The sequence below is a fragment of the Saccostrea echinata genome, unplaced genomic scaffold (genome assembly GCF_033153115.1).
Source record: "Saccostrea echinata isolate AGI-Se365-2 ecotype Australia unplaced genomic scaffold, CSIRO_AGI_Sech_v1 ptg000001l, whole genome shotgun sequence".
Lineage (NCBI taxonomy): Eukaryota > Metazoa > Mollusca > Bivalvia > Ostreida > Ostreidae > Saccostrea > Saccostrea echinata.
This window is the reverse complement of record NW_026889750.1, coordinates 49,069,399-49,084,310: the sequence shown is the minus strand read 5'-3', so window position 1 is coordinate 49,084,310 and position 14,912 is coordinate 49,069,399. Positions and strand designations below refer to the sequence as shown.

General features: G+C 32.3%; 1 protein-coding gene across 1 annotated transcript; it reads left to right on the top strand.

The window, feature by feature from the left end:
* Nucleotides 1-2,529: 2,529 nt before the first annotated feature.
* Nucleotides 2,530-14,441, top strand: LOC133193577 (eukaryotic translation initiation factor 2A-like). The gene is made up of 17 exons (XM_061329541.1): nt 2,530-2,565; nt 3,155-3,224; nt 3,367-3,441; nt 3,678-3,796; nt 4,062-4,161; nt 6,242-6,324; nt 6,834-6,934; nt 7,538-7,766; nt 8,252-8,320; nt 8,406-8,507; nt 9,549-9,723; nt 10,001-10,167; nt 10,390-10,494; nt 10,679-10,752; nt 12,195-12,302; nt 12,498-12,563; nt 13,907-14,441. Exons 1-17 carry the CDS (start codon nt 2,547-2,549, stop codon nt 13,967-13,969), a joined length of 1,725 nt encoding a protein of 574 aa, XP_061185525.1. The 5' UTR covers nt 2,530-2,546; the 3' UTR covers nt 13,970-14,441.
* The last annotated feature ends 471 nt before the right edge of the window (nt 14,442-14,912 follow it).

Sequence of the window (14,912 nt, the reverse complement as noted above, 5' to 3'; positions counted from 1 at the left end):
TGCGAATACTCTGTATAATCTGAAATATCGCTGCAAAAGAAGGAAAAGAAAAAAATTAAAAATGTCACTCTGAACTGTAACCAGTAAACCAGTTTAGGCAAATGTGTACTTTGATAGAACACTCAAAGATAAGACATATCTTCCAAATTTACAAACCTGAAATAAATTACACTTTTAAAAAAGTTTATAAAGAATATGTGCCAAGACTTTTCATTACTTAGTATTGCATTTCTTGAAACATGCCAGTATAAAACTGCTTTTAACATTCAGTTCCTACTGTGTATACAAATGAAAATAATAAACTCACCTGATCCACAGACAACAAAGACGAAAAGAGCTAATAACCAAGGTCCCACAGCATACTTGTCCTCTGCTGGTTTCTACATAGTAAAAAAAAGGACATTTACTACTTCTAAGTTTTCTGAAATAATGTAAACTTTTATGGACTAAATACTATAAAAGGAAAATATAAAGTTAAAAGTCTTATTCACTCTTGTGAGAAAAATTTGGAAAAAGTGTATTTATAGGCAAGCTAATATAGCCATTTCCACGCTTAGCATATGATTTCCTCCAATTTTTTCCATTTTTCAATAAAATGAATGAGTAGTTGGAAATCATGAGAGAGAGAGAGAGAGAGAGAGAGAGAGAGAGAGAGAGAGAGAGAGAGAGAGAGAGAGAGAGAGAAATGATTGCAAAAACAAAAATGTTTGCAAATTAAATGTTTGATGGAAGTGAAAAGAGGCCATAAATCTTTCATTTGACAAAAAGTGCAATATTAAAAATGGAAACTCATTACATCAACATTTTATTTTTTAAAATTCATATTCTGCATCATTTGTTTAAGTATACATAAAATATGATGGGAAATAAGTCACTATAAATCCTTAAAACTATACAAGATACAGTATCACTATCTATAACACCTGACAATATTTGAAATTAACAGTTGCCCACTCATTATTTGCAAATAATTTTCCATGTGGTTGACCTAAAATTATGTTCCTGTTGCTCACATGGAGATAAGAAAATTTACAATAAATATTTTTTTTTCTTCCAATTTTGTCCAAATATTTTGTGATAGTGATGAACAAAATGTGGCATCATTGGGGTCAGCAAATCCAAGAAACCAACACTACTGATGTTATTTGTGAATGAAAATATGCCATGTTACCCATGTACTCTACATCTTATTACTTAATAACCATTTCAACTTTCAGTTGAAAGAAAAGTTGATATGAAAGTTTTTCTAATATAAAACAAAGTTGATATGAAAGATTTTCTTATAAAAAAGAAGAAAAAAAATGGGTCGGCTTAATTCTCCTAAATTTAAGGTGTGACAATTTATGGATGAATAATTTTGATGTGGGCTCCTACAATTGCAAGGTTTAGTATCGCTTATGGCTAGCCATAGCAAAGAAAAACCCTGTGCCACATTGTTACATTTCATCATTTATGTCAATGTACAGTGATGCACATGTTGTGGTTTGTTGATTTACTCAAATGATGTCCCCATGAATTTAGATACTAACGGAGACTCTAAATAATAAAAGTTTCTTTAAGAAATCATATGTTTGAAAATAGAAGTATTTTAAACTATCGAAAGATAATATAACTATGATAACACTACAATATACAGGTACATACGTAACATTAATTGTTAGAAACATGACAAACTTAACTACAAACAATACTAAATTAATTTTCTTAAATCTTACAAATGAACAAATTGTTTATGAAATGAATTACATGTTTAAGCTTATATGAATATATTGAATGTAATTTTTTTTTTTTTACATAAAATATAGTACATATAACTTGTCTATTTGGGATGTCATTTGGGGCCAATCGGCGTGCCCGCATATGTTGAGTGATTTTCAGATTTGTTTATAACTAAAACTTTCATTTTATCTGTAATTACATGCTTCAGTCGTTAGATGAACAATATTTCTAATACATAGATGTTTGATAGTTATTTTTATACTTTGAATCATTCATGTCGGTCAAAACAAATCGCGTCAAAAGATTATGACATATGGGAGCTTCTCATGAGATAAACATAATAATTACATAAAAATTCTTACCAGTGTCTTCGGCACGTTGCCTCTTGTAGTGATGTTCTTGCTGTGCTTTTCGTTGGCTAATCTCATTCTCTGTTTAGCAGCCATTTTCTGTTAGAATGAGATTAACAACTTTAAAAACACTACTGTACACAGTATTCACCACACACGTCAATATGCCTCTTTTAAAAAGGAAGTAGTAATGCGGTCAGCGTATGTTTTAAAAATATAGATCTTAATAATTTTAATGATTGCCAATAAAATTGATTTAGACTAATGAAATAAGAATAATTACATACAATGTCAAAACCTTATGAAATATTTTACTGCATATATTTCTAGCAAACAACTATGGGTTAAAAAAAATAGTGTAAGAATATATGGACTATAAGCAATGTGACCCGGTAAAACGTGTCAGTGAGAGGTCATAACAGATTTTCGGAATTTCTCTGACTTCATTAGCAGATTAAAGGAACCCGAAAGAAAAAAATGGCGCCTCCCATAGCATGTGAGTTGCCAAAAAATATATTTTCTGTTTAAATAGCAGCAGAAAATTATAATTTATCCATATAATGCTTGAGACAAAATCTATTTCTTAAGAAATATGGACGAAAGAAACAAAAAAGTAAATAAATGGATCAAGTATTAGTAAACACCTGTTGTTACAAAGTCCTGTTTCAGTTACACCACTGGCACTGGAAGTTCATCTTGTAAATATTAACTAATTGAGTATGTGCATGTCTAAAAAAGGAACTTCCAGTGCCATGCATGAGTTACAAAGTCTAAATCACTACTGCTCAGCTGACTATTTAGTGTTACTAATAACAGAGTACTTTAAAATAACACTAAGAAAAAAGAAATGTTTGCTGATGAAAAAAATTATGTAATTCAATTTATTAGCATCATGATGTTGGCTTACAGACAAGACAACAAGTCAAATGACAAACAGCAAAAAAAAAAAAAAAAAAAAAAAAAACGACATGAATAATTAAACAAGATTTTAACAGTTAAATGATGCAGTGAAAGTCATAAACTTGATATTTTAGTAGTAGTCTCATCACCTGTTTAAAATTTAAGATGTATATTTTAACATCCAGTGAGAGGTTCTGATGGCATATGGATGGTAAATGGTCCACCAAACCTTGGATCTAGACCCAATTTTCCAGAGTGAGTCTTTACGGTTTCATTTTATACATGTGTTTGAAAAATTATGCTACACAATATTGATAGATGAAGTAAATGCATAAAAAGAAGTACGAGTCAAAATTTTGGAAAGAAATTAAAATGACATGAATATTTACTTTTTCAGAGATAAGAGTAAATGGTGCAAAGTGCTTGCATTCAGTCCTGATGGTTCTCTAATGAGCTGGTGTAATGGAGAGAAGTCAGTGACAATTGTGGAATAAAGAGCATCTCAATTCTAATCCAGACTTGAATAAAATAATTAATTGCAATAAAAAATCATTTTTTATGCATTCACAATATTTAGCTTTGTTAATATTCTTAAAGCAGAGTAAAAAAAAAAGAAGAGATTTTATTTTTATGTTCCTTGGATTTAAAAACAGCATTAGAAATCTTAATCATCAATGTTTCATCACACCTAACATGCTTTGTTTGTAGAACATTAGTACTGAGAACATCTGATTTCAAACAGTTAGCACAGATTGATAAAGCAAAAGTCAATTGTCTGAAATTCTCTCCCAAAGGAATGATACTTGCGCTATGGGAGAACTACACTGGTAAATATACGAATCTACAGGTTCTATCAAAGAATATTTTATAAGTATAACTACAAAACAATTCTGACTTTCATTGAACTAATCCACTTCTTCTATGTTTGCTCAATATATATTTAGATTGAAATAATTTTATGTAACAATTTATTTTGAATTGTCACTGACACTTCCTGTAAGTATTCCTCTGAAATATGTGACAGTGAGAAAAAGAAAGAAGAAATGAACTAAAGCAAAACACTGGAAAATTACTTTATTAATCTGATTTCAGTGAACAAAGAAACGAACCAGGGGAACCCCAATCTCCACCTGTATAATGCACAGACAGGGGACCTTATCAAAAGTCTGATGCAGAAGAAACAAAGCAACTGGTATATATACAATACATTGTCTTAAAAACAACATTAAACAGAGCAACTGGTATATATACATTAGATTGTCATTTAAAAAAAATTAAACACATGTAAAATGCACAGACAGGGGACCTTATCAAAAGTCTGATTCAGAAGAAACAGAGCAACTGTATATATATATATATATATATATATACACAGTTAAACTTCGTTATCTCGAAGTTGACGGGACCGTTGATGAACTTCGAGATATCCGGGGGTTCGACATATCGAGGGTTATAATTCAAATGAACTTCATATAAACTTAGTGCAGTGAACATGTACTTAATAGTAAAAACATGTCAAATTCCTTCTCGTTTGAAATTCTGTATACGATTTCTTTAATAAACATGTACATGTATTTAACAATAAAAAGATTTTTGCATCCTCTTTATAATTTACAAAATAAAAAAAAACTTTGTATAATATGCAGAGAAGTATGATCTTTCTACCAACGCGGCATGTCAACCGCTAGCATCATTTCCCATGTATACATAACCGGATATCGTCTACTCATTGTAACTTTAAAACCGGTCGCTGTCAGAATAACGGAAACGAAATATATACATTTTCTTTTTATAAGAAAAACATGTTCATACATGTAAAATCAGTTAAAAGAAAATTATTTTACCATAATTAAATCAAAAGCAAAAGAAAAATCATGCACTTTTGTCTAACAACAGAACAACACTGAATCACAGGACACTATAGCACAAGTTTTTACTGCGACACACGCTCACATGATGGTGTGTATGGACGATTGTAAATTCTGCACGCTCATGTAGGAAAAATAAATTCTAATTGCATTAATTAAATTACAGAATTTTGTTTTACTTCGATGTTTATGATTTTCACTTTCATATGGATAAACTATGTATGCGCGCATATTTCACATAGCATTAAATAGCGATTATCAAGATAAACGTACCCAAGCCACAAAACAACGTGTCATCCACGCGTATGCATTAGACCAATATACACAACCTTGGCTTGCATAATTAAAATCAGGGTAAGCCATACATACACTTCGTATAATTATCGCGCTATTATTTGTTGATCACAGGAACACAGGTAATCCGTGCGTGACAGACAGGTGGGTGTTATCAATAGAGCGTCCAGTTTACCGAACGGACTTGATCATCAGTGCGGAAAATTATCCTGACTTCGAGATAACGCATGTGATTTTAATGAATGAGTACACAATTTTACTTCGAGATAACCGGGGTATTCGACATTACCGTGTTCGACATAGAGAGGTTTATTTTAATCATTTATATAGCAAATTTCGTCGGGACCGCGGCCTAGCTTCGACATATCCGGGGTATTCGAGATATCCGTGTTCGAGATTTCGAAGTTTAGCTGTATTATATATATATAGAGAGAGAGAGAGAGAGGGAGAGAGAGAGAGCTGAATTTACCATATAGTTTATTTTGAATTGTATGACAGAAATGCAAATGTTCATGTTTAAGTACAAGCATTTTTTGAAATGTTTTATCAATAGAGGCACAGTAAGAATTCATCAGATCTTTGAAACAAAGGAAAAGCATGTAATAATTTATAATAATTTGCTTATGACTTACTTGTATGTGGTGTGACTTGAGTTTTTTAAGAGAAAAACACAGAATTTATTTGCAAGACAAAATTTTTGTGTATCATCCACTTGGCAAATAATAGTTGGTACTTCCAAAGAGAACTTTATTTTTATATCAAAACAATCACACAAAGTTAGGCTTAAATATACATCTTAATTTTTTACGTCAAAACAGTCTTATAAAATGATGTATAGATTTACATGTATTTCTGTGGAACAAGGTATGATTAACAACAGTATGTAACAAAAGAATATTAATACATAGATGGAAATACAGTAAAAAATGCTTACAAAGAAGTGCCAGGGAAAAGACGATTTTGCGTCATTATAAGCGTAATTTGTTATATATGTTAAGTTCACAATATATTTTAAAGCCATGGATATGAAAATCATTTCGCTGTAAGCGTCAATTCATTATAAGCATTTTTGCTATAAGAGTGTTTTACTGTATGTGTATTTGAATGTAGGGATCCCAAGTGGACAGATGATGAAGGAATCTGCTGTAGAAATGTCAACAATGAACTTCACTTCTTTGAAGGGAATGAATTTGGTATTTTACTTATATGTTTATTTCTCAAGAATATTTTGAATTTACAGAGTCAAATTCATAATTCATGAATTCTTTTAAGAGTACTTGAATATAATCTGTGTTTCATACGATTTTAGCAGAATTTTGTGAGATGAGGAAAATTTCATTATGGAGATTATTAAGATAATGGGCTAAAAAAACCTGAGTATTGTACATACATGTACTTATTTCTTTTTATTCATTTACATGAAATGTAAAATGTCAATGATAAACATGTACTGAAAATAGTAAGCAAAAAAAAAAAATTCAATAATTCTGCTGGCAAAAAACTGAACATTTTTGTTGGATTTCTGTCAAAAGTGCAGAGAGATTTGAAAAAAAAAAAAAAATTGGTCTTGCCAGATGGTTCAATTTAAAAATTTGCAAATTTACAAATTTGGGTAATATATCTTAAAAACAATGTATATGTATAAGCCTTCATGTTTAATTAAGGAGTTTTACATATAATTCTTTATGTACATTATTTATAGATGCCATCAAAACAAAGTTACACATACAGAAAGTGTCAACCTTTGCCCTCGCAGTGAGTGGCCCCCCATACCACATAGCAGGATATGTCCCTGGGTCAAAGGTAAGTACATGTACATCCCAGTGAGTGGTCTACCATACCAAATAGCAGGATAAATGCCTGGGTCAAAGGTGGTTAAAATTTCTCTTGAAAAACCCTGGCAAGTTTTCAAAAGTCCAAGGAATGGATTTTTTAATATGGGGTTACAGTATACAGTAGGGCATCATTATTCTGGATGCTTGTGTTACCAAGCAAATAGTCCAGATTAATGAAGCCTCTCCGGATTACTGAAATGTACCTTTTATAATTGGTAGGCATAAATGTAAATTTTGTCTGGAAGGTGAAGTGTCTGGAATATTGGTGTCCAGAATAACAAGGCTTCACTGTATAAGATATTAATACATATATCTGTTAATATCTGTAAATATAGGTATGAATTTAGGAAAATTATTGAATTTCAAAATACATATTTTAATTACTGAATATGGCATATCACTTGATGATTATAAAGAAATCATATTTGTCCTCGATATACATTCACTACTAGTATTTACCTTGTATAATGCATTTCAGTTGTTCTTGGTGATTCTCTACAAGTGTTTTACTGTGTAGATATAAATGAATAAAAAAAATATTCCAATTATTTCTACCTTTGTTTAATTTCAGGGCCAACCATCTTTTGTTAGAATTTACAGATATCCAAATTTTGCGGGGCCTCAGGCAGCTCTAGCAAATAAAAGCTTCTTTAAAGCGGATGACGTTCAGATGAAGTGGAACAAAGCTGGGTCTGCCCTCTTGGTTCTCACTTCCACAGAGTCGTCTGATAAGAGTTACTATGGCGACCAGGGCCTTCATTTCATGGCAACTAATGGAGAATGTAGTCTTGTCAATCTGTGTAAGGTTACTGTTTTAATTCAGATTGAAATTCCTAAATGAAATTGTAAACTTGGAAAAAATGTAGATTTTTACTTAAGAATTCAAATACATGTACAGTTTTGACTGTTTGTCAGTTAAAAATGAAATATCATATAGGCACAATTTTTAGCAAGGATTCAAAAATAGCATTTTAGTGAGGGTCTTGAGATCTCTAAAATTGAATATCACTAACAATTCATTCCATATTGGTGGTGAACAGAAAATGTCAGAAAATGGCTAAAATTACTCCTTGTTAAAATTAAATATTGATTTTTTTTTATGGACAAATTGCTAAATTTGCATCTCTTTAACAATTCCACTCATACATTAGGTTATCAGTTCAGAGAATCTGAGTATGAATTTTGATAAAAATTTCCAAATCTATTTCATAGTAATGAATAAAAGTTATTTTTTAAAGAAATGTGTTTAAAGTAAATGTTTATTTATACCTTTATTTCATTACAGCAAAGAATGGTCCAATATATCACATTGAATGGAGCCCCCGCTCTACAGAATTTGTTGTTGTTTATGGATGTATCCTTCTATCAGTTCTATATTGATTTGTTGTCAATTTAAAGCTTCTTTTACCCTGTCAGAATGTGTTGTCCTTAACTGTCAGTTATGCCGGCCAAGGTGAGCTTATTTAATCTGAAAGCAGAGCCTATCTTTGACTTTGGAACAGGTCCTAGGAATTTGGCCTACTTCAACCCACATGGAAATAATATCCTTTATTGTCTAGTCCACATCCTTTGATCTAGTTTGATTGCTCTCTCATGAATAAATTCATTTTTTTTTTAAAGTTTGTAGTATCACCTTAGCTTTTCTGATCAATGATTGTATGAATAAGTGCATATCATTAAGTACGAGGGATTATCAGAACGTTTATGGACAGGCACCATAAAATTAAAACTGCTTAAGGTATGTCAATGAATTTGTGTCCCCTACTTTCGTGAAAGCAAGGGGACATTAAGCATTCCTCTGTCAATCTGTAAGTCTGTCCATCTGACAGTCTGTCACGAAAACTTAATTTTGGTCATAAATCTTGGTCATTATTTCCGCTAACTTTTAAAAGAGAGAAGATAGGGCATTCAGTTTTGACCTTTGCATTACCTGTGATGAGACATTACCACACTACTTTGATTTTTTAACACCATGACCTTGACCTCGAAATTTGACCTAATTTTCAAAAAAGATAACATTGCTGAAATTTAGAGTCATGTTTGCTCAAATCAAGGCCGCTGAAGCTAGGAACCTACTACAGTAGGAGGATAAAGTTACAGAGAAATATCTATATAAAAAGCTTTTCCATGGAATAGCAGGACCATCATTAGTCATTCAATCATAAAGCATCCTTATGAAGTGTAAATACAGATTTTTTCAAATCATGGCCCTTGGGCAAGGAAGGGGCTACAAAAGAGGATCAGTGATAATGAACTTGTACTTTTTATCTTTGATAAATTGTTTTTGTTATTTGAATTTACTCACAAATGCAATGGAATGAAGAAAATGGTGTAATAGTTTTAAAAAAAGAAATTATCTTACAACAGGTAATTTTGTGTGGAAAAATGCACATAACTCATTTGTGTAAAACTTGTGACTCCTTATCTACTGATATAAACAAAAATGGGATTTAGTGAAAATTTTTATCAAGATTTGCTTTGAAATTTATTCAATGTCTTATTTACATGTACACACCATATTTAATTGTTCATCTATTCAGTGAATTTTTAAATTTTGAGAATGTTTTCCTTATGTAACTTACTTCTATGTTTGGCTGGCTTTGGAAATCTTCGTGGGAACCTGGAATTCTGGGATATGAGATCTAGAAAGTTGATGTCACAGACCCAGTCCCCGGATACAACTAGTTTTGAGTGGTGCCCTGATGGGGAACATATTCTTACAGCCACCACGTCACCAAGGTTACGTGTTGCTAATGGGTAAGTACATGTAATTAAGTTCAAAATTTCCTTCACTGAATGAAAAAAAAATCTGGTAATCTGTTTCTGAAAAAATTAACTTTTTGTAAACAGTAAAGTATTCTGCAAAGGAGATAATCCATCAAATGAAACAACTTTGATGTGTTCCGATTGTGTATGGAATAAAATTGCTCAGCATGATTTATGATCAAGAACTACTTGCATTCAAAATTGTATCCACTAGTTAATTTGGCTAGATACCGTGTTTCGTACTGCTTTGGTAATTTAATTTGATTAGATACCGGGTCTGGCATTGTTCTGGTAAAATGCTGCAGCAGGTTTTGGTTGACAAGGAAAAGGAATTATGGGAAGCGGTATGGCAGCCGGCAGCAGAGGGTGTCTATCCTATGCCTGCTGTTACAGCGGGCAGCGTAACTGCAGCCGCCGCACAGTCTCCTCCTGAACGTAAGTCACAAACGTCATAAACAGTGTATAAATTATAACACTGAAGTCATAGATGGTGTTACTTCAGAAAAGAAAATATTTTTTTAATGTCCCACAATTAAGAGGCAGAATTGGTATTAAAGACCTTGATATTGGCCTTATTTAATGAATTCAGTGTTTCATGGTAATTCAGTCAACAGTGTGTTTTGTTTCAAATGAATTTAACAGTTTTTCATTTTGCAGCAAAAGTGCAAGCCTACCGGCCCCCACAGGCAAGAGGGACATCTGCATCTATAAAACTTCATGAATATGAAGCGCCTTCTGATCCAAATAAAAAAGTCTCACAAGGTAAGATTGTCAGAACCATTTAAGTCAGTATAACTGGAGAATGGTAGAAATCAATCAAGCCAGTTCTCTTTGGACCAGATTATGATGTGTTTTAGAAAGGATATATATACACAGTATATATATGATATGTACATGTATGTAAAATTCAGTTCACAGAATTTTATTGTCCTCATCTCATCAACAGATCCCAACAAACCTCTGACAAAGAATCAAAAGAAGAGAGAGGCCAAGAAAGCTAAAGCACAGCAGGATGGACAGGTAAATTCAGAGTTACTTCCCTTCAGTTGCTCTGCTTTAAATGGCAGGTACATTCAGAGTTACTCTACATAGGCAGGTACATGTACATCCAGAGTTACTCTACATAGGCAGGTACATGTACATTCAGAGTTACTCTACATAGGCAGGAACATGTACATTCAGAGTTACTCTACATAGGCAGGAACATGTACATTCAGAGTTACTCTACAAAGACAGGTACATGTACATTCAGAGTTACTCTACATAGGCAGGTACATGTACATTCAGAGTTACTCTACTTAGGCAGGAACATGTACATTCAGAGTTACTCTACATAGGCAGGTACAGGTACATTCAGAGTTACTCTACAAAGACAGGTACAGGTACATTCAGAGTTACTCTACATAGGCAGGAACATGTACATTCAGAGTTACTCTACATAGGCAGGAACATGTACATTCAGAGTAACTCTACATAGGCAGGAACATGTACATTCAGAGTAACTCTACATAGGCAGGAACATGTACATTCAGAGTAACTCTACATAGGCAGGGACATGTACAGTCAGCGTTACTGTACAAAGGCAGGTACAGGAACATTCAGAGTTGCTCTAGGCCAAGAAAGCTAAAGTACAGCAGGATGGACAGGTAAATTCAGAGTTACTCCCCTTCAGTTACTCTACTTTAAATGGCAATTACATTCAGAGTTACCCTACTTAGGCAGGTACATGTACAGTCGGGAGTTACTGTACTCTACATAGGCAGGTATATGAACAGTCAGCGTTACTGTATGTAGACAGGTACATGTACATTCAGAGTTACTCTACTTAGGCAGGTACATGTACAGTCAGCGTTACTGTATATAGACAGGTACATGTACATTCAGAGTTACTCTACTTAGGCAGGTACATGTACATTCAGAGTTACTGTACTCTACATAGGCAGGTACACTAAGAATTAATTGTCCTAATTATCCTAATTAAAGCTATCATAGTTGTGACCACACCCTAGCCCTGGGTTTGTAATTAAACAAAATTTAATATACTCTTGATAGGGACTTTTTGCATATCAGTTTGACTCAATATGGATTTGTTACCTAGGGGAAGATTCAAAAAAAGAATTTCCTATATTTTTTTTTTTTATATCAAACCTTGACTCCAATGTAATCATCAGGGGAACAAAATTGAAATTACATGTGAAAAATTTTACAAATTGGCAGAACATTTATTATCATTATCAATGGCATGATGTTTGTTTCCTAAATGCTCAGGAGTAAAGAAAATTTTCAAAAATCCAATGCTTGTTGCGTGATTCTAGAGTTCCAGTCACAGACAGGGCTTTGTTGATCACAGCCTGAGAAAGCAGTGCATCAGAGGTGACCACCAAGGCCTAGGGTCATCTTGTTTAATATGTTTCCTGAAAAGTTCTTCTGATTATCAAATTCCTTATTCTGTATAAACACAGGTCAGACCAGAGTCCTCGCCATCAGCTTCCTCCAGTGTGTCACAGCCTGCTGATTTCACGTCCTCGGGGGATAGAGAAAAGGACAAGAGAATCAGGAATCTCAAAAAGGTAAAAAAAAAAAATGTCTGATTTTTTTCTAAAGGTAATAAGTTAAGAAAAAATCAAGCCAGAACAATATATTACAAAGTGCAGATTTATTATTCCAAGAGGAAATTTCAAAGTATAAATGCATTAATAATACACAGATTAAATTTACATGTATATAAATGTATTTTAAAATGTGAAATTTTGTTGATATTGTAGAAGATTCAACAAGTAGAAAAATTAAAAGAACAACAAAGATCTGGAAAACAATTGGAGCTTAATCAGGTTTGATATATCTGTTAATTCTAAGTCCAACATTTTGTAATATCTGTATTGAGTGAGAAAAACCATGTTTGAGATTTTTATGTAACTTTTTCTTCTCAAAGTAACCACATTCAAAATGGTAAGGCAAAATATTTGTAAACAATATGAGGGATTGAAAGAGATTGAAAATTTGAAAGACAAATACTTCTTTAAGGTCTAACCACAAGTTCCTTGATTATTTTTGTATCCCAGTAAGGTAAAAGGTGAAGATAATGATCAGTGAGATCAGTCTCATAAAGTCCTACATGTCAACTCTACTGCTTGACATGAAAGTCTACTGTATGTATTTGCATTTTTGCTCCATCTCTGACCGACCGTTTTATTCAAATATCTATTTTTGGTTTCCTTGGGTAGCTGTTTTGGAAGCCACTCAATTAATATCATACTAAATCTTGTTGGATTTTAATATAACATGAGTTATTAATTGAATTGGGAGCATACAAACACTTTTTCATACCAATTTCAAGATGGATTTCAAACACAGTGTTTGACAATGAGAGGTGCACACGTTTCCATGATTACATTGGTTACAATAAATTTATTGCCATCTTCACCAAGAATAATGAAAATAATGCTATCTAGATTCAGGATGAAAACTTTTGCCTTTGTTCATAAAAGATTAAAAGGGAATCTGTTTTCATTCTATACTATTTTGTAACTTTTCTCTCACTTTCCATCCTTGTGGGAAATACAAATCTTGTTTCAAGAAATAAAACTTGTTTTAGATCTGAACCATGACATATGCTCTGTTTGGCTACTAAATGAAGTATGAAAAGTATTGTTTCCAGGCTACACCAACATCATTCTTCAAAAGATTAAAGCAGCCACTAAAGGCTATTGTGATTAGAATGAAAAATAGTTCTTTTTTTTGGAATGGTGTTTTTTCTACAACATTGCAGTTGATACTAATTTTAATTATTACAGTTGTCATCAGAGGCCATATTTACATGTTTAAAAATCCAAAAGTAAAACACAGTTAGCAATGCTACCTCCTAGGCTCCTTTAAGTTCAGAGTATATTACAGAAATACCATCCTGAAATCTTACATAAATGTCTGGTTAATGTACCTCCAATTTTTGTGAAGAAATTTATTAAGGGAGCAGTTCTTGAATCACAAATATATATAATTGAGGAACATGTTCTCTGACTTTAATTTTAATTGAGTAGGTAAGGTACTTTAATTTAAGGTAGATTTATGATAATAACAACCAGATTTAGATTTATGGACCTTTTTTTGAAAAAGGGGTAAAAGTATTTGGTTGTTTACATGTATGCAGTAAATAATGAAAATCTCATATTTTCAGATTGAAAAAATTAAAACAGAGGATTCTCTTCTTAAAGAGTTAGCTGCCCTTGAAGTCAGCTGATGCAGTCATTTTAGGAGTCTATGACTACCTCTGAGAACTTATATATTTCAATGGCAGTCTACATTGGCAGTATGATGTAGTCATGTGACCCATTGTTTCTGATTAGAATTGTGTTAAAATGAACTTGTATGGATCTGGAAATAATTGATTTGAGAGATTTTTCTGAGAGGTACAATGGTATTGTAAAGTGCTAAGTCTCTGCCAGACTGTGATATTCTTTAGTTTACAATGATTGAAGAATGTAAATGTACAGTAGATAGAAAGAGGTCAAGAGAAATTATTGTTAACCTTTCTAAAAGATAATTTGTTCATCAATTTCTTAAATGAAATGAGAATTTTTTTTTATTTAATGAAGCTGCCTATGGTTGTTTATGTTTGTGAAATTAGACCATGTTTGATTGTTTGTGAATTTTTTTTCCATCTATAATGTTTAATCAAGCTCAAGCAAGTTATTAAAAAGTTGGAGTCTGTTGCTATTGATTTTGTGTCATTAATGGAGCAATTTCAGATGACATCCTGAAATCAAATGTCCTGTTAACATGTATATTAGTTAAATTTTTATTTTGCAAGAAACTAATGCATAGTAATAAAATTCAAATTAAACTAGCACTAATTGTGCAAGGGAACCGTTACAAATGTTCCCCATATGGCTCCCCTACTCCCTTATGGTGCCCCATTCCCTACAAGCTTTGAAATACGAATAAGGCAATATTTTTGTATGATAAAACTTTACATATTTGCCGAAGTACAATTTTCGAATCATGGCGCAGTTTACCGTATGAATATTAGCCAATCAGATTTCTGTTCATGCGAATGCATTTGTTTTCAAGAATTGTCATGTATATAATCTTGAAAGACTACATTTAAATTTCAAAGAATTTAATGAAAAAATTATTCTATTCCATCAGTCGAAATATTTACCAATCAGAAATTAGTACATAAT